Consider the following 27,877-nt stretch of genomic DNA (forward strand, 5'->3'; position numbering starts at 1 on the left):
CTGGTTGCCAACTATGTCTGTCATTATCCAGTCTAGCTAAGAATGGAGAACCTCATCAGAAGAAAAACCCCAGGGGCTGAAAGTTAAGGCATTCATTCATTTGATAAGTTTTAGGCCATTCATTCACCCATTTAGTTAACAAGCATTCATCGTCTATCATGTTCGAGGGACTGTGCTAGGCAATGGATATGGAGACAAAAACGAAGTATCCTTTTCCTCAACAAGTTTACATTCTACTGGGAGGAGGGGTGTGGCGGTGTTGGTAGTGGAATACAATATATACACATATGAATTCAAAATATATACAAAGTAAATACAAAGTAGTTTCATAATTTCAGGGAGGAATAAATAGGAAAGGTCTACTATAACTTGATATTATACCTGAGGTGAGCCTTGAAGGGAGTACCAGGCTAAAAATTGGCCTGTAGATATGAATTGTTTTTGACCACAGTGATTCATGAAATCATCTACTAAGGTATTGTAGGGCTATGAACTGTGCAGGTGGAGGAGGAACCCATACAGATAAAATCATAGTCCAAGCTCTACATCAGGAGAATGACAAAACAAATTAAAGATTCCTTGATGAAATAGAAATAATTGCCACAAAATCAATGGAGAAACATAGTTAACCACTAGTAGTCGATACATTCCACTCACAGTTAAGAAACTCTTTCTAAGCTTAGTTAATGAGCTAGAGGACCTCCTGTCCAATAGTAAAATTTCTCCAAAGCAAATCAGTTATGTTTTCAAGTTTGAGAAATGTTCTCCCCCTGGAAAGTGGTTGAAGCATTAAGAATACAAAAACTGCTTATATCACAAGTTTGTCCAAAACTTCCTAGAAAATTCAGGTCACTTCTTCTTCCTCTTCCTCCCTGGCCCACCCCTCCCCAATATTTTAACGAGGGCTTTATTGGATCATTTCTGATGGAAGTTTTTAGCCCAGCTTTGTAAGTGAAGATAATAGACACACAAAGATGTAAAAGTGACTCAAAGAACAAGTGTGCTTTGCTTCTAAGCCAAAAAGGCCTCTTTATGACTGGACTCCTAGCCAGGGATTTTATCACTCTCTCCAAGGCCCCTGCTTTATCAGTACAGCAGAAGGTGCCAAAGCATAGCACAGTAAAGTTTTGTTGAGAACTATGGCTTATAACGACGTCTTATTCACCCTACTGATGTGACTTCAACTGATTTGTAATTTCACCGGTGTGGGCACCACCTCCAAAATACACTAGTTGCAATCCAATCTGCTAATCTCTTGTCTACGCAGTCCCATAATTATCATGTCATTTGAAGGAATGTCTGAAGAATTGGAAGAAATATCTGAAATCACTGAGTCTAACTCTCTCATTTTACCTATGAGGAAACAGTGCTAGAAAGATAAAGTGGCTTTCTTAAGGCCACTGAAGTAGTCAGTGGCAGGATTTGAACCTCGTCAGTCAATAGACTTTTATTAAGCCAAGCCAAGCACTGTGCTAAACACCGAGGAGACAAATAAGGGCAAAAGACAGTCCTTCCCCATGAGGAGCTTGCCATCTTTCACTTTTTTTGTAAGTTTTTATCGGTATTTTCTGTTTTTTATATCACCATAGTATCCCATGTATCCCTCCTGCTCTCTAAAAGCCATATCAGATGACAAATAGTATTTTATTTTTGAGGGGGGAAAAAAGTCAGCATAACATCAATATATCGAAAAGGTCTAAAAACATGTGCAATGTGTAACACCTGTGGACCTCCTACCTCTACAAAGTGTTAGGTTGGGGATGTCTTCTCAGATATCAATCTTTATAATTTTGTTACATTTACTTTTAATTTTTGGTGTGTTGTTTTTTCCATTTACTTTGCCTCACTTAGTGTGTATATTGTTTACTCTGCTTACTTTAGTCTTCACCAGCTCATTAGGATATTTTCATGCTTCTCTGTGTTCATCATACACATAATTTTTTACAGCACAGTAGTATTCCATTTCATTCATGTGCCGCAGATTCATTAGCCATTCCCAAATTGATGGGCATCTACTTTGTTTCCAGTTCTTAGATATCACAAAAAAGTGCTGCTATAAATATTTTGGAGTATATGGGGACTTTTTTTTAAAAATCATTGACGGCTTTCTTGAAGTATAAGCCTAGTAATGGAGTCTTTAGTTCAAAGGATATGGATATTTTACTCACTTTATTTGCATAACTCCAAACTTCTTTCCAAAATGATTGTACCATTCCACAGCTCCATCACTATCTCTGTTTTTGATGTTTTGATATTTTTGATGACTGCTGCTATATAATATAGTTTGGGGTCTGGAAGTGCTATCCCCTCTTCATCTTTACTTCTTTTCATCATTTCTCTTGATGGTCTGTATTTTTTTTTGTTTTTCCAAATGAATTTTGTTATAATTTTATCAAGCTCTGTAAAATATCTCCTTGGTAATTTGATTTGTAAAACATAAAAAGGGCAAATTAATTTTGGTAGTATTGTCATTTCTATTTTATTGGCGTAGTCTAGCCGTGAGTACTTAATGTTCCTCCAGCTATTTAGGTTGTTCTTTATTTCTTTAAGGGGACCTTTGAATCTATACAAGTCTTTCGTATGTTTGGGGATGTTGGTGCCTGGATATTTTAGTTATTTGGGATTTCCCTTTCTATTATTGCTTCTTGTGTTTTATCATATAGAAATGATGTTGCTTTTTGGGGGGAACGGGGGAGGGAGAGGGAGGCAATCAGGGTTAGGTGAATTGCCCAGTGTCACACAGCTAGTTAAGTGTCTGAGGTCAAATTTGAACTCAGATCCTTCTGACTGCAGGGCTGGTGCTCTATCCATGTGCCACCTCGCTGCCCCAAAATGCTGTTGATTTTTGAGGTTTTAGTTTATAGCAGGCCTGTTCCGTGAAGTTTGGATTCAATCAAAGGGCTGCACTTGAGGACCTAGAGGGCCACATGTGGCCTCACTTGAGGCCGCAGGCTCCCCACCCTTGTCCTAGACCATGGAAACAATTGAAGTTGCTTTATCTTTGAAGAACAATTTCTGTTTTGGAGAGGTTGTAGGGATTGTAGAAAACTATCTAATCTGCCATCTTGTTGCTCATGTAGGAGCTCCCAATCTAATGGGGGAGATAACATGCAAACTATGTACAAACAAGTTGTATATAGTATAAATAGGAAATAATCATGGAGGGAAGGCACTAGAATTGAGAGGGACCAGGAAAAGCTTCCTGTAGATGGTAGGATTGTAGCTGGGGCGGGAAGGAAGCCAGAGAAGTCAGAAGATCTAGATGAGGAAAGAGAACACTCTAGGCATAAGAGACAGTCAGGGAAATGCCTAGAGTTAGGACATGGAGTGCTTTGTTCAAGGAACAGCTAAAAAGGCCAATGTCACTGGACTGAAGAGTACATGGGAAGGTGTAAGGTACAAGAGGGCTGGAAATGTGTAAGGGATGGGTAGGTTATGAAGGGCTTTCCAACACCAAACAAAGAATTTTATATTATTTGATCCTGGAGGTGATAGGGAGTCACTGGAATTTACTGAGCATGGGGTTATTTGCCTGCATTGTATCTTACTCACCACAGTGCTAAAGTATGGCTCAGAGAAAAGTTCAGAAAAGAGAAAGAAGTCATTATAAAGGGGAAAAAAGAAAGTCAGGAAGTTAGGTGGCACAATGGATAGTCTATTGGACTTAGAGTCTGGAAGACCTGAATTCTTACCCTGCCTCAGACATAACTGCATAACACTGGGAAAGGCATTTAAGCTCTTAGTCTGCTTCCGTATCTGTGAAATGAAGGCTTCTAAGGTCCCTTTCAGCTCTAAATCTATGATGCTATGGCGTGGCATTTAGCCCAAAAAGAGCATTAACATAGGTGAAAGTGTGGCTAGAGGGCTGCCCTATTAAAGTCACCTGATCTTTCCGTGGACAGCTTGTGGACCAGGTCACAGAGAGGTAACTCTCTAGGTATCAAAAGAACCTGTTGCTTTTCATTCTGCCAATGAAAACCGGTACAAAAGCCATAGGAGAGACTCCTGCACATAAGGTGTCACACAGAATGAGTTAATTTTTTTTTTCCTTAAAGGCTCCTTCCTATAAGCCTACACACATCTAGAAGGTCACCAGGGGAGACCTATCTCCCTTGTTGTAATACAATGTTCTCTTGAATCTTCTATCTTATCTAGCTACTGTCCCGTTATTCTCTTCAGTTTCAGTGACAAACTATTTGAAAAAGCTATTTATATTCAATGCCTCCATTTCCTACTTACCTTCTCTTCAATTTGCTAAAATTTTCTTTCTTCCTTCCCTGCTCACCTAAGACTGCTCTCTCAAACTTGCTCAAGGTCACACGGATATTAAGTGGTAGAATCGAAACGAGGACCTCTTAATGCTCCTAGACCTCTTTGTACTACTGGCGCCTAATTGTCTGCCCCACATTGGATACATCTACCCACCCACATACCTTACTGGAAATAGTAAATGTTCCTGTACAGGCTAAAACTAGCTAACATTCTATGGTTCCAGGAAAGCACTAGTGAAATATTAGGAATGAAATGATTCTCCCAAGGTCACAAAGCTAGTAAATGTCACAACCTACATGAAAATCCAGGTCTCAGGTTTCCTTTTTCATATAATAAAATTCTTTAATCTATACCCAAATGTCTTGGAGAATAGTAATCAAGCTTCATTTAGCCTGATGTCAGAAGCAGGCTCAGTAAGTTCTTCCATCCTCTGGTACTGGACCATTAATTCTATGGGGCCATATTTGAGACAGGCCCTGGAACCTTAATTGCTCATTTGAAGCTCCTGTTAAACTTTGACTATCGCTCGATCTCTTCCTTAGTAACTGGATGGCTCTTCCTCCTCCAGCTCCTGGAGGGAGGAAAGGGGATGATAAATAGTAAGAAATATGATATTCTTACTCCTATCTAAAACATCATAAATGTGTCTTAGTGGGAAATAGTAAGTGGAAGACAGAAGGCTGAGAGATTAATTCAAGTCCCTGGGCTAAAGGCTACCTAGTTCAACTTTCTAAACAAGACTCCTTTATAATATCCCCAACAAGTGGTCATCTAGTATTTGCTGGAGGATTTCCAGTGTGAGGAAACTCACTACTTCCCAAGGTAGTCTAGATCACTTTTCTAAAGACTTGTTAGAAAGTTTGTACGTTTATGTCCTAAATATACCTCTGTGTAATTTTACTCTTGCTCCTAGTTCTTTCCTCTGGCCACTGGCAGAACTTTTCTAATCCCCTTCTGTAAGACTGCCATTCACATACTTGAAGACAACTATTAGGGCTTCTTCCACCCTCTAAATCTTTTCTTTTGCAGTCTTAGCATCTGGAGTTCTTTCAACCTACTCTTGCATAGCATGGTCTTGAGTCTCTTTGCTATCTTGATTACTGTCCATCTTGCCAACATCTTTCCTAAAATATGGCCTCCAGTACTCTATACTCTTGATGTGGCCCAACCAGGATAAAGAATTGCCACCGTTAGTACTCTAGACTCTATCCTGCTCTATTTAATGCAGCCTGACATAATTTAGTTTTTCTTGGCTCCTATACCATCACATTGCTTACTCAAACTGATCTTGCAGTTCACTAAAGCCCCAGGTATCTTTTTCAGATTTACTGCTAGACATATCTTCCCATATTGTACTTGTGACACTGATTTTCTAAATCTAAGTGTAGGATTTTTAGGTTTATCTTTATAAATTTAATAGTTTTAAATTTGGCCCATTGTTTTAATCAGTCGATTGGATCCTGATCATTATTCAACATGTTGCTTATCCTGCTCAGCTTTGTGTTATCTGCAAATTGCATGTTTATTATGATGTATCTTCAACGAAGTCACTTACGAAAGTGTTAGAGAGCATGAAACTAGACAGATCCTCAGGTAGCTCTAAGTATGCAGTTAAATTCTAAGCCCCTAAAAGCTGCTTACATAGCTTAGGGCAGTCCAAATCAAATAGCATTCTTCTCAAGTAGAAATTTGCAGAGATTCTATCATGTACACTTCTCCTATAGAGTATCAGGGCTGGTATGCCAGAAGCACGGCAACACGTCCTACCAAAATTTGGTGTGAGATGTTTGAGGCTAATACCTACTTTCTTCTTGATTTGAGAGAACAGGGCAGGAGTCTATTTTTCTCTACTTTTCCTATAGGTTGATAATGGTAATGCACCATTTTAGAATATATCAGCTTTTACGAAATTTCTAAAATGCAGGCACATATAAAACCCACAAAGCAGATGTACTCCTGAGCAGCCTGGTGTCACTCTAGGTGGGTCTTTAGACTCCATCTGAGCTTAAAAGAAAGGAAATGGAGAAGTAACGTTTAAGTGTCTTTCAGAGTTTGTTTCCTACCTCTTTTGTGTGGATTCTGATCTTGCAAGAAAATGAAAGTTCCCAAATCACCCTTGGCATTAAAGGGTTTACTATTCTCTCAAGTCCAGCACAGTGCTTTGCATATTAACTAGGTGCTTTATTTTTTCCACTTTATTTCATTTTCAATTAACATTTATTTTTTCTCCCTCTTCTCAATTTAAAATTAAAACAAAATCCATATAACAAATACACAGTCAAACAAACAAATTGTTAAACAGTTCTATTGGACTGCGGATAAAGGACGTGTAGAGAATGGGTTGAATGAAGATTAAAGGATAGTAATTATAAAAAGTTTTAAACTTCAATGCTAACTATAACAATATCTTACAGTTAGAAGAGACATCAGAGATCATGTAGTTCAACCCTTTCATTCCTCAGAAGAGGAAACCAGAGGCGTGTTTGATAGTGTGGGGAGTGAAAAGCAATGGACTAAGTATTAAGAGAACATAACCTATTTATATACAAACTAGGCCTATGTACTGTATAGGCACATAGTTCTATTTCTATTTGAAAACTTGTTTGTCTTCCACCTTTATTATATTGTCGGATTTATTTGTGGCATTACAATTAGAGAAATATATAGTATAGTGGGTAGAAGGCTTGTCTCGGAGTGATAAAGATCTGGGTTCACTTCCTGCCTCTGACAAATACAAGCTGTGTGACTCTGGACACTGAATCTTTCACTGTCCTCTGGAACTTCTCTAAGGTTACACAATAACCGACAGGTTGCTGATTTGCATTGGTAGAGGGAATTCCCTACTCTGATAAACCATGGGTTTAGAGCAATAAAATTTACAACTGTCACAAATTTTAGAAAATGAATTAAAAAAAAACAAAAACTGTGCTGTTTTGTGCTGTAGAAACTAGACACAAAAATACTTGAGGGAAAAAAAAAACTATGACATTTTAAACTGTAAATCCCTACCTATCATCAAATGAAAAGGACACTGTATTTGTCAAAGTATGTTTGTGTTTATTTATCACAGAGAATTTTAAGGAAAGACATTTTATTCCAAGACCTGGTATTTAAGACTAACGTATGACTAAAGAGCTTTCAAGTAGAGTGCCAAACCCATAGCCCACAACACTCTTGAGCATAACCAGAACCAGATTAAAATATAGTTCCCATTTGATTTTAATGTGTTGATGTATTAATAAAAAAAGAAATACATAAACATGTGGCTTTCGAAGTCAATCTGTGGCCTGCAGGGCTCCTTAGGTACAGTTTGGTGGCTCCCATTTCCACTTGAGTTTGACACCACAGGTTTAGAGAACAGAGCTAGTAACTAGCCATTCAAGCATCCAGAGCAAATTCAATTAAAGGGAGAGCCTAAGAGTACCCTCTCTTTCAAAGCGTACTGCCAACACCCCTAAGGCATGGTTGACAAAACCACATTCCACAAGCTCTAAATAAAGATGGATAGGAATGAGGAAAAAGTGGTGGACTGTAGGCATAGTGGGAGAAGACCAGCTTTGGGGCAGGGGTATGAAAATAATGAGACCCTTAGGGTTGGAGGTCTAGGGCTCATGCAAGGAATCTGGTTGTGTGGCTGCTGTGGAGCTTTTATCCTGAGAGGGAAGTCTGGAGGATTGAAGGGAACAAAGTATAGGTCCTAGATGTTTGTAAGTCATCTTACTTCTAAGTCATTCTTATTTACCTGACAAGAGCTGTCAATGCAAGTAACCCTAACCTAGTTGCAGCTTGGCTAGGGAGAGATACATGAATTTCTTTCCTGGGATGGTTATTTTTGACAAGCATGAAAAGAACTGTTGTCTAATAATTATGGCTTCTATCTATATAAGACCAACAGAAGGAACTCTGCTTGGCCTATCAAGTCAACAAGTCATGCAAATAGAGCTGAGGGAAATAAAATAAACAAAGGGAAATCCTTCTTTAAACAGTTTCACTTATTCTCACACATGGCCATTCTGAAACTTAGCCACATTTTGATATTGTGTTAGGGTTAATAACAAATTCATATTTCTTGAGTATATCCTTTTAAAGGGTAGCAAGTCATTCCAACACTTTGGGAGGGGTGCAATATTTCTTAGTTACTAATTCAATAAGGAAGTATTCTTCTTCAGAAGCAACAAATGTCACAGTTTTGGATTAATTTGGCCCTTGCCTCCGAGAAAAGAATCCTGACAGTGTCTGCTGAGTTCTCCGACATACATAGTATTTTCTTGAAGGATCCTGTCGGACTCTATCAGCCCATTCTGTTCAGCCCAGTGAGGCAACTGAAAAGAAATTCTGAAGTATTTCAGGTAGCCGTCATTATCACCATCTTAGGCCTCTTTTCAATTCTTACACTAAAATTTATTGCTGTATCTTGGAAACTGAATGAGTTGGGAATTTTGATATGAGGAAACTGGTTAAATTTAGCACCAATAAAATTGAAGGAATGTGGGTATGAGTATCTGATGATTATTATCTTAACCTTACCATTTGAAAGGATATACCTTCTCTTTTGACATCGAAATTTGTAATATTTGGTAGCAGTGATGGCTGAGGGGAAGTTTTGATTCTCAACTGCTGTTGGATTAAAAACTATGATGATGAATTTTTTTTCTATCAGTCTAAGGGAGAGAATGTAATTTTTCTTTATCTCACAAACATACTGATTTCCATTTATATTATTGGGAGAGCACACAGTAGATAGGGGTTGTAGATAGTTGGAGCTGGGGTTCCCAAATTTCACCTAAAAGAAAGAGGTTTTCTTTGGTAGAACCATGTTATAATAATACTTCCTGCATACTTAGTTCTGAAAAAAAAAAAAAAAACAAAACATCTTTTGATCTGCAAGGCATGGCACATGACTTTAAAATTTATTCTGTTAAAGGGGCTACTTTGTAGGACCCATATTAAGTACTGATTGTAGAGCTATATATATTTTATTGAATGCTTGCCACTTTTTTCTTTCAACCTGAGACAATAATTGCAAATTGCACAATTTTAGACAGGGAAATATTACATAGTATTACCATTAACTGTTGTATATTTAACCAAACTTTATAACTGTTATCAGTACATAATTTAATTTGAAAAAGTCATCAGGTTAGCAAATGATAATATAGGAACTTCTAGATCTTTGATAAGAGTTTGGACCTTCAAGTACAGCTTCTGACTTTACATATATTAGGTAATACTGAAAGGATATTCAAGTAGAATATAAAGACACAAGATGATGACCCTATGGGCTGTCTATAACAGGATCAGCTAAGTTGGGCAACCAAAATATTTCTCCTAAATTGTTTTCAATTGTAATTTTTATAATGAAACCGGCTGTGTTTTTCCCAGCTACATTTGTTGGAAATTTAAGTCGATTTAGATTTTCATTATTTTCACAGCACAGGAAATATATCTGGCTACAGTTGGATAGTTCGTTGTCAGATTTAGAGTACATGATTATATAGATGTCATTTTAGAAATTAATCAGTTGGTGCTTGTGTGAAACATCTCTCACCCCTTTCTCTTATTCAAGAGACTCACTAGTGAAGGACCCATCAACCAGGTGAAGGAATAACTCCCCCTCAAGTTTCTTTACCCAGTCTGTCTTCACGTAGTTTTGTATACACAGAATAACTTTCACTGAAGGCTATAGGTCTGAGTTAAGTTATTCAATTTAAGAGTAACGATGAGAGAACGTGGGTCCTTCCTGTTCTTTTGAATGGTTATCTTTCCTTTTAAGGCCTCACCTAAAAAAAAAAGAAAATTTAAAGAAAATAATTAATGTACTACTTATAATATACTTTAAATGTGATACGCATAACACATTAATGGCATTAAATCACTCAAAAAAAGTAATTATTCACTTCAGATGTTAAACACTATCACTCGGATGGTAAAGCAATGTATAGTGGTCATACAGGGTCAGGGTATCCAGCTCTAGCTTCATGGGAGAAATTGGGCACTAGTCCTTAATGGTAGCAATTCAAAAAAAAGTAAGTGCTATATATGTTCATAACAGAGAAATGTACAGGGTGTTTATAACTTCCAGTATGCAGTAAAATTTCAATAATGGCACTAGCAATAGGTGAGGTAAAGAAAAGCTATTATCTTTGAAAATATCATTCTCCATTTCCATGTGAGCAGAATCCGAAAGAAAGCTTTATTAACTGTAAAGTAAGGAAAATACACCTCTTAACACAAACACATTGCTTTAAATAAACTAGCCATAGGATGTCGATATAATTCATAGCTAGAAAGATGAACTGGATTTGTTTTAATAAGATTATAGATTTTAAAATACACACATGATACTATACCAGAGGTGGAAAGCAATCTAATAAAATTCAAGATATTCTGAACAAATAAGTAATTATACTGCGTGTTCATTTCAAAATTTTTTTCAATGATATGGCAAGAAGTATTTTTTAATAAGGAAGCAAAAATAACAGATCAATATTTCTTGGTTAAAAGCAAGAGCACAAGACCAAACCAAAGGGCATCTTAGACTTTCTCAGATATATCCTCAGGCTTTACAATCTGTGCTAACACAACAGGACCCTTAACAAATGCTTCAAAAACAACTGTGAAAAAAATGTGCTATAATATTAGAGTTATAATGTTAAAAAACAAATTTCCTCAAATTTGTAAACCTAACTAATTGCTGAATTTTTCAATGTGGTAGTTTCAAAAGGCAATACTTAATCTCCAGTTAGATAATATGTAAAGTCATTAAAAAAAAAAGTCACAGGTGGAAAAAGTATTTATTGTTTACTACATATCAGGCATTGTCCCAATAATTGTAGATACAAATACAAAAAGAGTCCCTTTGCCCTCAAAGAGCTTACATTCTAATGGGAGCATGTAGAGACCTTGAAGAGAAATGGCTAAGAAGTGCGGTAACATACAGTCTATCTTTCACAAAACTCATAATTTCTAAATTCATGTACTTTTAATATAACATCTGCGGGTAGGCAAAGTCTGTATTAATGGAAGAATCTGGAAGAAATCTACCATTATACTTGCAACTAAAACAAAAGTAGTTATACTGGTTCATTGATTATAGCTCAGATTCCTAATTATAATTCTGATATATTCCTCAATATATTTTTAAAAAATAAAGCAATGACATCCCACCCCAACCACCCTTTGTCAGGTTACAGGGACACAGTGCTCATAGCAACAGTACAAGGTTTAGATTTCTGATGAAGTTCAAGTTAATAATTATTTTAATTATTTCTGAAAATGTACATTATTTTAGCTTTTGGTTTTTTATGCTGGCTACCCCACTGCTTAAACTTAGAATCAGGGGCAGCTAAGTGGCATAGTGGATACAGCACCGGTCTTGGAGTCAGGAGTTCAAATCTGGCTTGAGATATTTACTAGCTGTGTAACCCTGGGCAAATCACTTAACCCCGACTACCTCCCACTCACCCCCCCCCCCAAAAAAAATCAAACGATCATATGGTTTAGAGATGGAAAGGAATTTAGAGATCAACTACTCCAACCTTATGAAAAAAACAGAGGTTCTTAACCTGGGGGTCTGACAGATCTCTAAGTGTTCTGTGGATATATTTCCAGAGTTTATAAATATGGATGGGAAAAAAAATTACATTTTTATTTCAATGAGTAGTTTCCTTTGTAATCCTATTAATTTTATATATTTAAAAACATTCTGCTGGGCATGGTGGCCTATGCCTATAATCTGCAGTTACTGCAGAGGGAGAGAATTTGAGGCTTGGGAGTTGTGAGTTGCAAAATCTAAGCTGATCTGTGCCTTTACTAAGCTGAGGCAGAAGTTGGACCAGGTCAAAGTTCCTGTGCTGATTAACAGTGGAATCAGAACTGTGAATTACCCTGAACTTCTAGCCTGGGTGAGAGAAGGAGACACAGTCTTTAAAAAGACAAATACATTATTCCGAGAAGAGGTCCTTAGGCTCATCCAGTCTATCAAAGGGAGCCATGACACAAAAAAAGGGGAGGAGATCTTATTTTAACAAGTTAAATGTAAATGATAAACAGAGGGCAGTGTGATATAGTAGACAGAGCAGTGGAACAGCAATCATGAGACTTCGATTTGAGGCTCAGCTATTCCATCGAATTGCTGCATGACAAATTCATATAACTTTTCTGAGCCCCAGGTTCCATGGCTGTAAAATGAAAGGTCGAATGAACCAGATGATCTCTGAGGTACTTCAAGTTCCAATTAATTACTAATGCACATTTAAGTGATTTGACCAGGGTCATGTGGAGACCAAGATTCAAATTAGACACTTCCTGTTTACCAAACAGGAAGTTTAATCAAACAAGAAATGTTATGTAACATTTAGACAGTTTATGATGAGAAGTAATCTTGTTTGCGTCTGTACAAATACAGATAGAATGAACAATTACTAAGGACTTGGAATCAGGAAGTTGTCCTTCAGTTGTTTTTCAGTCATGTTTGACTCTTTGTGATCCCCTTTGGGGTTTTCTTGACAAAGATAGTAGAGTGGTCTGCATTTCCTTCTCCAGTTCATTTTACAGATGAGGAAACTAAGGCAAACAGGGCTCTCTATCTACTGTGCCAGCTAGTTATCCAGGGGTCAGAAAGACCTGAGTTCCAATCTGGCCTCAGGTACTTACTAGTTGCATGAACCTAGTCAATTTAACTTGTCTCCCTCAGTTTCCTTATCTGTAAATGGGGGATAATAATATCACCTATTTCACAGGGTTGATGTGGGGATCAAATGATATAGTATTTGTAATGGACTTAGCAGAGCGCCTGGCACATAGATGTTTAAATCTATCTAGTTTTAAGTTACTGATATGAAATCAACATTGAAATTAGCAACTGTGAATTGTTATTACTTAAGTGGTTTATTAGATTTTCTCTCTCATCCTAGGTAACATGTCTCACTATGACAAAGTAAATGCTATTCGAAATTTTTAAAATACAGGTTTTCATAAACGTTTTATTCCAACACAGACTGACTGTTGAAACTGGAATAATACTTTGCCTTTCACATGAGATTCTGTCCAACTCTCTATTTAAGGCTAAAACGGTATCAGAGTTCTTTGTACTTCTAGTCATTCAGGAAGAGAATTCTTTACCCATAGTTCTGTGGCAACACCAGGTTGTTATGATGGCTGTTTATTTTGTCTACCTACAACCAAATCAATTATAATGTGCTCCACAGATGGTCTGAATTAACCTGAACCAGATTCATTGATTTTGTAATATATCCAGAGATCAAGTTTAAGTTGGAATCTACTTTACCTTAGTGGGTCTTTTTTGGATTTGGTTTTGCTTTTTAGGTAGCACCATGATATGTCACCTTTAAGTTCTGTGACTATGGACAAATCTGATCTCTGTCTCAGCTTCCTCCTCTTTAAAATAAAGCAGGGGTTGGACTAAATGATCTCCTAGGTCATGTCTAGCTCTCATCACATGATCTAAAACATGGTATTAATTGGTTTTAAAAGTGAAATGACACAATAAGAAAAGCTCTATCTTAAAAGTACACCAAAGGATGATTTAAGCAGTGAAGGCATTTATGCATTCATTTCAAACAAACGAGTATCAGGAAGTCACATAATAAATATGTAATCTGTGGTTGGCAAACACACTCTCCAATCCTCACAGACTGTCTAAGGTGCAAAGGCAATGGCTGTAACACCAAAGCAGATCAGAGTAATTAATCAGTGTCATGTAGATATGAAATGACTGATGTCTTTAAGCAGTTCTGCTGTTTTGTGGGCTGCAGAGGACGCTCTCTCCAGAGCTGTGCTGCATCACCTTGCCTTTATCACAGGCAGACTGCCTCAAGCACAACAGAATCCAGTTTTGCAGTTCAATTAAAAAAAATTGAATCCATATATTTATTATAGCATTTTAATCTATCCCTTTAAAAGCAAAGAATTCTATCCCTAGAGAAGATATAAACAGTATTCACAATAAAGATTAAAAACATGCTTCCTCTAGCATGGGGAAAGAGAAATCATTAATTTGTTTTCAGCCAGATTATAACAATAGCATTATGTAACATATATTAGTGTGTCAGTAATTTTATGTAAACATTGTCATACAAAGTTTGACTACAAATAATGGGACTATTTGAAAAACATATTACCTCTTTTACTTCTAAATACGCATGATCCCCTTCAAAGTTGTCAGTTTGGGAGGGGGATACATTCATTAAAATGAAGATCTCCGTGGCTTAAAATACTTTTGCAATTCTTCCTCAAGAACTGTCTCTAGAATTAGTTTATGAGTTACCGAAGAAAACTACTATGATCACTTTATAGACATACATGATTTTGGACCTAAAAGGATATTACTTGATCTGCCATTTTATTTTTATCAAATTCGGTTTTGAACTCATTTTGGCTATGTTCCAAAATCAAAATAGGACAAAAGCTTGCCAGCACTGTGGATAGTCAAAAGAATTCAATTAAACAGGAATGTGTTGAGAACCTGTTCCATATTGAACAGTGATAGATGCAAAGATTAGATTTGGGCAACACACAGTTTTTGGCCTTATGGATCTTAAGGACTGGTTGAGAAGTACAATATATTTACAAATGATTCTGAAGGTCATTCCTAAAGAAACTTTCTAAATATATTTTGAGAAGTAAATGGAAGCATTATTGAAATAAGTGTAGAGCCACCTAAAGGTTCTGTGATCTTTTGGTTATAGTAAAACCCTGGCCATCCTGACCAACCAGATAACACTAAAACTTCTATGGGTCTGATAATTGATATTCATATAGGTGATCCTGAATCATCAAAACAAGGTAGACTGGGAACAATTTGACCTTGTTTTGATCTTAAGATAAGAAAGGAACTCAGAGGCCATATGATCCAGAGGTGTCAAACACCAGCCCTCTTGAGTGCTGCTAGAACTAGATTAAAGTTTAATTGGGAAATACCGAACAGAATAAAAATACAACATAATGTTAATTTGAGGTTTTCTAAGTCAATGACACCACTGGATTTAGTCCAACCTATATGTGAACACATACTAATAACCCTTCAAGTATTTAAGGTCAGGTATCACCTTTTGCCTAAATCTTTTCTCCAGGATAAATTTTGCCATATCCTTCAATCAAACCTGTTACAGCATAGTTGTCAATCTTCTCACCATCCTTATCCTTTGGATATGTTCCAGTTTGTCCTAAAATGAAGCACTGCTAAAGTTCAGACCCACACTGCCAAATGCCAGGAGGCTTCTCTATATCAATGTCCTAGTTGCATTTCAAAATCAAAATGTCCCAGATGAAACTCATTACTCCCAGCAAACCTGAGTGTCCTCAAAACATTTCTATTCCTATCAAAGGAACCACCACCCTTCCCTACTTATTTGAGTTTATAACCTCAGAGTCCTCCTTGATTTTCCTCAAGGCTTGCCAATTCTGTTTTCCTCACCACTGTCCCTTTTTCTCCATTCACACAGATGCTAGCCTGGTTAAGGCTCTCATCTCACCTTACCTGGATGACTGGAGTAGTCTCCTGAATGGTTTTCCTGCTTCCACTCTAATCTCTATCCTCTATAATCTACTGCCTAATCTCTAATCTACTTGGTGTCAAACTCAAATAGAAATGGGGCCATTAAACAGTACCTAAGGATCCCCGGGGGCCACATGTTGACTTTAAAAACCACACATGTTTATATATTCCTTTTTTTATTAGTACATCAATACATTAAAGTCAGATGGGAACTACATTTTAATTTGGTTCAGGCAGCACTTGGGAGTATTGGGGGATGTGTCTCTGACACTTCTGTCTACATGACTGCCAAACTAACATTCCAAAAACATATTCATCTCCTGTTCAAAAATTTGCAGTTACTGATAAAGGGTAAAACACAAATTTCTTTTTTTTAAAAAAAATAATATATTTTTTTCCTAATTGTATATAAAAACAATTTTCAACACTCTAAAAAAAAAATTTGTGTTCCAAATTTTTCCTCCCTCCCACCCTTCCCTCCTCCCTAAGACCTTAAACAATTTTATATAGGTTATACATGTGCAATCATGCAAAACATATTTCCATATTAGTCATGTTGAAAAACACAAACTTCTTAATCTGAAACATAAAGTTCCCCACAATCTGGCTCTCCTCTACCTTTCCAGATTTTTTTTACATCATCCTCCTACACACACACATCACCTGCTCCAGACAAAATGGACGACCAGACATAATTCCCTCTTGTGCCTTTGTACAAGCTGTCTGCTACACTGGTTATTGATTCTCCCCTCAGTTTCTTGGAATTCTTTGCCTCCTTTAAGGCTCAGTTCAGGTGCCATCTCTTCCTTTCTTGATATCCCTACTTGTTAATGTTTCTCTCCCCCACCCCCAGTCAAGTTTATCTTTCTGTTCATCTTTTTTTCATCCTCTAAGGTCCAAAGTACTGGGCAAGCTTTTGCACAGTGTCTTGAAAATAGTAGGGGCTTAAAAAATGTTGGCTGAATTGAAATATCAGAATATGAGTTGATTAATATTAAGGAAGAAGGAAATGAATCACATCAACACTGACATTTTCGATACAGATGGCTCACAGGTTTTCTTCAGAAAGGGAAATACAGGAGATTATGGGTTTGATTTCCTTATTATCTCAAAGGCAAAAATAACATTGTTTCAAGATACACTTGGTTATTTTACCTTGTAGTGGTCACAACTGCAGCTTATACACCAATAACTATTGCAAAAGATTAAAAAGTAGAGAAATTCTCTTTAGACTACATCAAGATCTTCCAAACAAGTAAATGTTTACATGATATTCTGTTGTTTTAATGCAAAGGTAGGGAACAGGGGAGAGAAAGGCAGAAATTATGTGAGCGGACAAAGGATTGTAAGATAATTCAGAAGGTTCAAGCCTATGATCACAGATGCTTTTTTTTCCCCACAAGAAGGGAGGTAGAAGGTACTATAAAGCACTCGTGTTGAACACCAAATGTTACCGTGAAAAATGAAACAGAGAGTAGCTAAACAGACAGGACAATAACTAGTTACAGATGTGAGAGTCATTTCAGAATCAGGTGCGTGGTTGCAGTCAGATCAGATCAGATCATTGACTAGTTAGGGCAAAAGTTAAAATCAATACCTAATTAGATGAAAAGATAAAGATTAAAGAAGACAGCACATGTTATTACTGCATCTCTAATCCAATCTGTTAAAACAAGCACCAAAGTCTAAAAAATGAGAAATAAGTAAAAGTAATAACATTGACTCTATCATCATTTCTTAAAGAAGTTTACTGCATGCAAATGTCACCACAAGGTGGCTGAAAAAACATAGAAAGCCCCTCACCCAGCAAATATCCTATGATGGTAGGACCACAGACACTGCTTGACTGAATCCCCAATTAGCTTTCCCACTCCTCACAGTAGGGATCCCAACCCTTTTTATCCTTCCTCAGGCCTTCTAAGACATCCCTCCCTCATCCTCTGAGCCGAGGCACCCTGCCTCACAGTTCACCAGAAAACCCTGACGCTATTCTACTGGCACTTCCTCTTCTTTCCTCCTGATTTCTCACACACCAGTCATGTATCTTTCCCCACAATTTCCCCCTTCACCACTTCCACACTTGAAGAGGTGGCCCTTCTTCTTGCCAAGGCAGACCTCTCTACATTCACCTATGCATAAAAAAAAAAGATTGTGACAGTTGGGGTGTGTGTGTGTGTGTGTGTGTGTGTGTGTGTGTGTGTGTGTGTGGAAAAAGAACTGGAAACTAAGGACTGCTCAACAACTGGAAAACAGCTAATGAATTTCTGGTAGCTGAATGATATGAATACTAGTATCTTCTATGAATTGATGCAGATTAAAGGGAGAAAAATCTATAGTATAACGTCCATATCTGAAAACTGAACAATTTTGAAAAACTTAATAACTTTGATCAACATAATGACAAGGTGGACTGATAATGAAGAACTCTACCTAGTTCCTGATAGAGATGATAAACTAGCAGCATGATACACTCATTTTTGGGCATGGCCAAAACAGGAATTTGTTTAGCTTGACAATGCTGATTTGTTGTAATTTTTTTTCTTTTTCCTTTCAAGTTGGGGAAAGGGAGAAAAATGCTTGATAATTAAAAAAAATTAGAATTATGAGCTAAGTAAAAATAAATAAGTAAAAAGTAAAAATGTAAGACATTCTGAATGAACAGCTAAAATATAATCTTTAGTACATGGACTTTTTTTATTTTGACTGTTTGAAAGACTTTGTTGATTTTGTTGTTTTCAGCTATCTTCTAGATGGATGACACAGCTGGAAAGCTGATGATTAACAACAATCCAAAATTTATTATTAAGCTTCATACAGTCCTCTATTAAACTTTAAAGTATAACAATTATGCTTTTTAAGTTGGTTATTTTATTTTGGTTTTAAAGTTTCTTTTTTTTTAAAAGAATACTAGGTAAAAATGTATGTATACACAGACACACAGACACACACACACACACATATATATAAATATAAATAATTTAAACATCTTTAGGTATGGGTAAAACATCTCTAGGTATTAGGTAAAAATATATCCACCTAGTTAAAACCAAACTTCTCATGAATGACCAATTAAAATTAAGGAGCATATTTTGTTTTAGAGGTTAACAGGGTTTACAATATTGGTAGATTCAAAAGAGAAATGGGTTGAATTCCTTTGTTACAATGTACTTAGAGGTTAGAATGTTTTGGATTTGAGAAAATGAATGAAATGATCTTACTCTGACAATGCAACAGAAAGCACTAAACATTTCTATAAGAGGTCAATAATAATCAGAGATCACACATAAAGCATGTCACAAATGCTGACAGATTTAGATGAGTACCACAAACTCAATGTGACTCATCTGCTAACAGATTAAGATTCCTCGTTGAACTCAGAAGACAGACTCAGAAGATAGTAAGATGATCTTGAACAAGTTTTTTAATAGAAAAAAAATTTAACCATAAACATTTACAATAATGTATTAGATTCTTTTTTTAAAAAGTTCAATGTCCCAATAGTTATAAGATGAGGGTTCCCCCCTGCCCTTGTCCACTCGTATCAATCTTGAGTGGCAATTATGATATTGGACAGTTTTTGTCACAACCTACATTGAACAGGAAGGGAAATGTAGCCTAAAGAGCATATATGTTTCAACAGAGACATTAACTGATTTTATTTATTTGAATATAGTCACATTCAATCAGGATTTGAGTGTGTTACAGGACAGAAAACAGAAGGTTACTAGAGCCTAATATAGAAGATCTTTTGGAAGAGAAAAGCAGAGAAGCAGCATTCATTTTTACAGGGTAGCCATTTAACACTGTATGTGAAAATGGAACAGGCTGCAAAGCAGTAATTACCTACTTTGTGATCATTCAGGTCCTTTGTTTCCCTTCTCTCTCCCATTGTCTGCCTTTTGGCAATTTCCCTGTTCATTAGCACTATAACCAGAGGCTGGTCAGGAACAATAAAAGGGATTATGATTATTTATCCTATCCCTTACTACCCCTTACTACCTTACTATCCCTTACTACCACAGAGAGATGTTACTAATTTTATTTTTAAATTTTCTTCAAAATGAGGTACGTATTTCCCTCAGGCTGTGATGCTTCAGTGTATTCTGCTGGCTCCTTATGTACTGGCCCAACCATTTAAATCAACAGTAAGTGGGGAAATATAGTATGAAAAACATAAGTGAAGTCAGGACAGGTTTTGGCTTCTTAAAGCCCCATTATACTATGTTCAAAAAGGTTATAGTAATAAGATATCCCCTAGAAAAAGTGCTAGTTACAAGATCACCTGAGCTAGGAACAATTAGGATTTAAGCATTCATTTTGTCAGGAACAATAGGAGTAAATCTTAGAAAATCTTTATTTCAAATTAACATCCTAAATACAATTCAACAAATGTTTATTAACTCCCTATTTAATAAAGTCCTATTTAACGTCTATTCAAGACAAAAATCTCAATTACTAAGCTCTTTGTTTAAAAAGAAAATACTAAGACAACAACATAGTTATCCTGGAGAAGAAATGTACATTTTCAAGATTCTAATCCTCAACTCAATTATCAGAAAGAAAAAAGAACCACAGAATTTACTGGAATTTAGTTGTATTCACTCCATTTCAGTTTTGCTGTGCTCAACCCTTTTGGAAACAAAAAATAACACCATCAAGGTTTTATGTCCACTTCCAGGCAATCACAAAGTGAGGAAATGAGCACCGTGTGCTGTTTTATTGCTAATGGAGTTTGTCTGCCCACATGTAAAAAAGTCAATTTCTGTAAAGATGGTAAAACCAAAATCAAAAGGTTTTCAAGGCTATTTTTAGAGGTTTTGGTTATCAAGCATCTAGATGGTTGGTAAACTAATCACAATCCACATATCTGGTATTTGTTAAACTTTAATGTAAAAAGGTTCTGTAAGAAATAAACAGGAGATGGGTACATATTTTTGGATTGCCTTAAAAAAATTTCATTTCTGTTTCTATTAAACATTATTTTCCTTTAAAGGTAAAGATATAAAAATTCTAACCATAGAAGCTTTGACATCTTTCAAAATTAAATTCTCTTTACCAGAATCACTATCAACTGCATTAATGTCATGCCCATCTTTAATTTAGTAATACAGCTCAATTATAGCCAAAAGCTCCTTGGAGCTGAAGTCACATTTTTCAAGTTTTCTATGTACAATAATGAATCTCAGAGTCATAGGGATGGACGAGTCCTTGAGAGGTCATTTTGTGATCAAAAGGAATAAAGAAAAAAATGCCACTTTAGTTACTAAAAATGCTTTCTGTATGCTGAGCATTATGAACTTCAGAGGAATTGCCACACACAGAGAGAGCTTCAAGATATATTTCATTTTCTATTCATCAAACAAACTATAATATCTGTCCCATACAGACATATGCAAAATGTTTCTTCCTGAATACTGGTGACATCTCATCTCCATTCTGTTTCAAAAACTCTATTTCAATAGACCCTTTCCCTTAGCTTCCTTTTTTATTAGTCTATTTTGCCCTACCCCAAACGAAAGTTTGTATCTTGTTCTTTTTGTCAAATTTCCTTTCTTTTTCATAATATTATGGCAATTCATGTTCCCAGAGCAGAAGTAAAAAAAAAAAACAAAAATGAAAAACTAGAGTACCTTGAAAGAAAGAAAGAAAGAAAGAAAGTCAAGTGTCAACTGTCTGAGGCCATTTTTGAACTCAGGTCTTGCTGGATCCAGGGCTGGCGCTCTATCCACTGTACCATCTAGCTGCCCCTACAGCCATCTTTCTATTCCAAGACAAGAGGCAGACTTTGAGAATTTAACCAGCTCATTTCCCATAGAGCCAAATCACTCTACTACAACACAATGTAGACCTTTCCCCATACAGTGACATATCAGATACATGAACCTCTTCCTATTAGCCACCATCACTACCTGAAGCTGTAAAACTAAGGCTGCAACAATTCTCTGTAAACCATCAAACAGTCTAATTATAAAAATAAAAATAGCTACTTGTTTACAAAGAAACAATCCAAGTCCTTGATATTCTAAAAGAACAGCGTTTAATTTTATGTTCATCTCCATATTACCTGGTTCAGAAAAACTATAACCTGCTAATAACTATCCATGAATCCCTTTTTTTTAAAGAGCAGGTGATTAATTTTTTGCTAATCTTTTGCTTATCTTTGATTTAAAAAATTTATCAGAGCAAACTAAATAAGAAGGAAATGATTCCACATTGGTACCCTAGAAAATGCCCTGAATTTATACATCTGCAAAGTACATTACTAATTAGGAGCCAAATCCAAGTTAAACTAAGCAGCTCTGACTTGTGAGAACATGGGCTGAGAGAGTTGTCTAATTGTCTGAAAAAGAATGGAATCAGACAGCAAATGTTAAAGTGCAAAGTACACTAAAAGTATGATGATCTTCTATCTTTCCTGCAACTAAAAACACTGAAAACTATACCTATAGTTGGCACCCATGAAAGGGCTAATGGGAAGCCTTATAAAACCTGTTACGAAACAAGTTATAATGTTTACCACATTACAGGGGTGTTTAGAATTTATTCAGAGACAGAGGTGTCCTGGAGCCAGCTCATACAGTTAACCAGCTGTTAAATTTTCACCTCAGAAATTGACAAATATTACAAATCAAGGCTTTATGTGTTTTCTTTTTTAAATTTTCTAGATCTGAGAAAATCATGGAGAAAACGTTATAATGCAGATTAAACTTAAAAGTATGTCTTTTTAGCGCACTCTATCTTCCCTCTCCTCATCCCCATCTTATTGAACATTCACTAACATTTACCAGAGTTAAAGACTTTGTCACTGACAGTGTACTTTTTATCAAGTTTTATAGTTTCAGCATATTAAAAAAAGCAAATTAAAAGTGGGTAGAAAGAATTATACTAGTAGTAGGAAATGGGGGCAGCTAGGTGGCACAGTTGATAGGTTAAGGGCCTGGAGTAAGGAAGACTCATCTTCCTGAGTTCAAATCCAGCCTCAGACACTTACTAGCTGTGTGACCCTGGGCAAGTCACTTAACCCTATTTGTCTCAGTTTCTTCATCTGTAAAATGAGATGGAAAAGGAAATGGCAAACCACTCCGGTACCTATGCCAAGAAAACCCAAATGGGGTAAAAAAGAGTTGGACACAACTGAAAAATAACTGAACAACAACTAGGAAATGAAGTGTGAAAGACTTTTGGTGACTATAATAATGGAAAGCAGACAACTTAGGAAACAGGGCACTCCAGAGCACTTGATATAAGAAGAAACAGCCATACAAATCTCAGGTATTTGTAGGAGAATAACTGTATTATGGCAAAGTACAATTCAATTCAATTAAAACAGTATTAATGGTGTCCTATATGCTTCATGATGACCTTGATTATATTCACTACCATATTTAAGGAGGTAAAAAGTATACATCAAAACTGCTTAATAGAAATGACACTTCACAAAATTTTCCTCTCATCAAATGAATATGGCGAAGATACAGACTCCCTTCTCTTTCTCCCCTCCCCTAAGCAATTTCCTCTCAATCTTGACTGGAGCCATTTTATAACTAGGCTAGTTTGCTATTAAAATGCCAGATTCCACACTAATGCATTATCGGTGGAGTTGTGAACTGATCCAATCACTCTGGAGAGCAATTTGGAACTATGCCCAAAGGGCTATAAATCTGTGCATACCCTTTGCCCCAGCAATACTACTTCTAGGTCTGTATCCCAAAGAGATCACAAAAAGGGAAAAGGACCCACATGTACAAAAATATTTATAGCAGTTCTTTTTGTGGTGGTAAAGAGTTGGAAATTGAGGGGATGCTCATTAACTGGAGAACGGCTGAACAAGCTGTGATATATGAATGTAATGGAAGACTCCTGATGGAAAATGATAACCACATTCAGAGAAAGAACTATGGATGCAGATTGAGGTCTACTATTTTCACTTTTTTTTTTCTTTCTCATATTTTTTTTCCTTTTGCACCGATTCTTCTTTCACAACATGACTAATGTGCAAATATGTTTAACATGATTGTACATTCATAACCTATATAAGATTGCTTGCTGTCTTGGGGAGGGGGGAGGGAAGGGAGGAAGAGAGAAAAATTTGGAACTAAAATTTTACAAAAATGAATGTTAAAAACTATCTTTACCTGTAATTGGAAAAAAATAAAATTCATTAAGAAAAAATAAAATAAAATAAAATGCCAGATACCATACTGACTTGTTTTATCCAAATTCCACTAATAAAAAAAAATGACACTTAAAAGAAATAAGCTTCAGTTATGAGAAATTCCATTATGTGGAATAAGAGTTCCTATGTCTGGCATGTAGTAATCATTCAATAAATGCTTGTTGATTGATTGACAGAAGATAGCCAGAAGACTTAAAAGAAGACCAAGTCTGTTCAAATCAGGTTGTCTATTTTGATCAAGATCAGACTCAACCCATTTGGCCAGTCCTGGAACCAGCATATTTTTCTCTAAATTCTCTGGCTCAGGGAGGGAAAGTGGGGGAAGGGAATAAGTGTTTATATTTTGCTTACTGTGTGCTAGGCACTGTGCTAAGTGCTTTATAAACATTATTTCATTGAATCCTCACAATAACTCTGACAGGAAAGTGTTTATTATTATCCCCATTTTAGAGTTGAAGAAATTGAGGTAGAAAGAGATGTGACTTGCCCAGGGTCATAAAGCAAGCAAATAACTGAAGCAAGATTTTAACAAAAGTCTTGACTCCAGGCCCAACACTCGCTCCTCCCTAAAGGAGTTTGGGAAACAAAGGCATGACAGAGAAGTTCAATTTCCTGTAAATCTACTGTAGCTGTCTCAATGCTAAAAGGAGAACAGCCAAAATTTTGTTGACTTTGTTAAATAAAAAGATGTAAGAACTGATGAGGAAATTCCGTTCTGGATCTGATTTTTTTGAGGCATAAATGGAAAACACCTTAGCATTTCAGATAGAAGAAGAAAGGGAGGCTGAGAAGAGGCTGACCTGTCAAGTCACAGATCTGACTAGGCCACTCTTCAACATAAAATGCTTTACTGGCTCCTTCTTACTTCTCAAAAAAACCAGAAACTTCTCTGCCACTTAAAGCCTTTCACAATCTGGTTCCAATTTCCTCTCCGCACTAACTTTCCATTGCTACTTCATGCACAGATGGTAAGTGGCAGAGCTGGGACTTGACCTCAGGAGAAGGATTTTTCCATTGTGCCAGACACATATAAAGAAGATAAACCGATATAATGTGGATTATTTTAAAGAGTTTTACCAATAACAAATATGTATTGTGTCAAACGCATTTGTATTGGAAAAATAAATGGACTAAAGTATCTAATCAATGCAGCTTCTTAATATTTCTACTTTATAAAAAGATGACAGAAGTTGGGCAATTTTAACTTCACATTCCTCTTCTATTGGTTAAATAACGCAACCTTTCTAATTCATTTATTAGAACAGAACAAATTGTCATTCATCAATGTGTGATACTATGAAATACTTAATTATTAAGCCAAGAAGAATATTTATTTTTTTTCCCCTTTAGACGTGCCCATTTTTTAATCACTTCATGTCACTTCACTGAAACACCTTCAAAAAACCAGGTTTTCTCAAATAAAATGTAGACAGTGACAACTACAGTTATCACATCATAGGATCACAGTGCCTTGAATATAGTGGGTACTAAATAAGTGTATGTGGGATGGAATACTAACTTTTATCCAAATTAAAACACTTCCCACTCTACTTTTCTTCTTACCTGCTTTGACGGAAAATGGCTTCTCAAGTAGAAATATTGTTTGCTTCCAGTGAGTTTGGGTAGTGTGGGGACCCGTAGAGAATAAGACCTACAGAGGCAGTACAAGGCTTTTAATATCATGCTACATTAATCAATACCAAATACATAACAAATACTTGCAACAGCAAAATATGCTTAAATATGTATCAGCAAGGAGGCAAACTCCAGACAAAAAAAGATACATTTAATAAAATGAACTCATTATATAACCTGTCATACTTACTTTTTTGTGGCAGTTCTTCTCAAAAAAGATATCAAAGTAGCCAGCAACTGCCTATTAAAAAAAAGAAAAAAGGAGCATCAATAATGACTAGATCATCATATTAAACTATTAATGATATTTATTCCTTTTTCTGATAGAGAATCTCTTCCCAGATAACTGAAAAAAGAGTTCTATTTTTCAAGTTATATTCCCTTTTTACAACCTGGTATTCCTTCTACGCGCAAAGGAGCTACCCTTTTCATTGCATTTCCTTATCACAATATATTTTCTCATGCTAGCTCACAAAAGTTTATACAATCCAATACAGGTGAAATGGTACTTTTAGTTCCATAATACTACTAATGTCAACTTTACTATTCAAAATTTTGCATGTGTGATCCTTCTTTCCCTCTTCCTTTGACATCAACGGAGTATAGGCCTAATAGTAGTATTGATTGGTCAAAAGGCATGCACAGTTTAGTGACCTGACTGGCAAAGATGGAGGAAGAAGCAGTACTGTCTCTCCCACAACTACTTCAACTAGGATACTTCACCTAAAAATTAGTCTATACCAGATACAGGTGAGAAGGCAAAAGACTATACTACACAAAAAAGGTAGAAAGAGTGGGTGGAATAGGTAATACTTCAACTATATTTTTATCTGAACAGGTTGAAGAACATACACAAGAGTCTGGTATAGAAACACATTCACCTGAAGAGGGAAATGAAGAAACAAGGAATGAGGTAAAGAATGAACAAGAGGGATGGTAAATTCAGAAAGGGATTAGTCATATGCAAAATAAATTCTAATATTAGGAAAAGTTTTAAAAGAAAAAAAAAGGTAAAAACCTGGGACAAGTGTGGGTGAGTGGAAATGAGGGGCAGAGGAGCTGGAGAAAACTGCATGAAGTGCAGAGATCACCCTTTCTTTCTTGCCCCTGGTCTATATTGTAAAGGGGTGAGGGGCAGAGAAGAAAGAAAGAAGTATAAGAGAATAAGGTGGAAGAAAATACACAATAATCATGACTATAAATGTGAGTAGGATGAACTCACTCATAAAACAGAAGTGGTTAGCAGAATGGATTAGAAAGCAGAATCCAACAATACACTTTTTACAAAAAACATATGCAAAACATGAAGATTTACAGAGAATTAAAATAAAAGACTAGCACAAAACCTATTATTCTTCTACTGAAGTCCCAAAAGCAGGGGTAGCAATCAAGATTTTAGACAAGCTAACAGCAAAAATAGACTTGATAAAGAGATTAAAAAAAAGGGGACCTACATTACGCTGAAAGGAACCACAGACAACGAATTAATATCGGTATTTAACATAGGTACTAAATGGAAGAGAAATCTACTTAAGGGAAAAATTAAACAAAAAGGTAGATGTGACAGATTCCTGGATATCACTGAATGGGAATAGGAGGAGCAAATCTATTTTGCAGCATGTATTAGAGCATAAAACTCCCAGAAAAATGCAGAAAGCAGAAATATATCAAATATATTCTTTACGGACAATGCCATAAGTTACACTCAATAAAGGACTATTGAAGAAAGGATTAAAAATAATTGGAGGCTAAATACCTTATTTCTAAAGAAACTGGTAGTTCAAAGAACAAATCACAGAAACAACAGATAATTTCAAATAAAATGACAGCAATAGGACAATATAAAAAAAGAAAAACTGTGGGATGTAGCCAAAGCAGACTTTAGGGGAAAATTTATCTCTTTAAACACTTTCATTACCAAGAAAGGGAAATAATATATTGGGCATAAAACCCCTAGAAAATAAATTTTTAAAAATAAAGTACCACATTGAAGATATTAACAAATCTGTAAGCAAAAAACTCCCATTAAACTAATAAAGATAGGAACTAGGTTTTTTTGGGAAAAAAAATTAGCTAAAAAGAAAACTAAATTACTAGTATCAAAAATGAAAAAGGTGAATTCACAAGTGAAGAAGGATGAGAAACTATACTGTTCAACTATGTGCCAATAAAAATGATAATTTTATATAAATGAATATGTGAAAAAATATGTTCAGATTAAAACAACAGATATTTAACCCAATCTTAATTTTTAAAAAGTTCAACAAGCAAAAAGG

General features: G+C 35.9%; 1 protein-coding gene across 1 annotated transcript in view; it reads right to left on the bottom strand.

Moving 5' to 3' along the window:
• Nucleotides 1-7,308: 7,308 nt before the first annotated feature.
• PRMT3 (protein arginine methyltransferase 3) overlaps nt 7,309-27,877 on the bottom strand; it is a 146,410-nt gene continuing 125,841 nt past the window's right edge. The window contains exons 14-16 of the mRNA XM_027852674.1: nt 25,792-25,842; nt 25,530-25,617; nt 7,309-10,052 (exon numbers count right to left, since the gene is read on the bottom strand). Of these exons, the coding sequence (XP_027708475.1) occupies nt 9,943-10,052; nt 25,530-25,617; nt 25,792-25,842 (249 nt within the window). The 3' untranslated portion in view covers nt 7,309-9,942. The remainder of the gene's footprint in view (nt 10,053-25,529; nt 25,618-25,791; nt 25,843-27,877) is intronic.

The sequence above is a fragment of the Vombatus ursinus genome, unplaced genomic scaffold (assembly GCF_900497805.2).
Source record: "Vombatus ursinus unplaced genomic scaffold, bare-nosed wombat genome assembly UNPS02009770.1, whole genome shotgun sequence".
Classification (NCBI taxonomy): Eukaryota; Metazoa; Chordata; class Mammalia; order Diprotodontia; family Vombatidae; genus Vombatus; species Vombatus ursinus.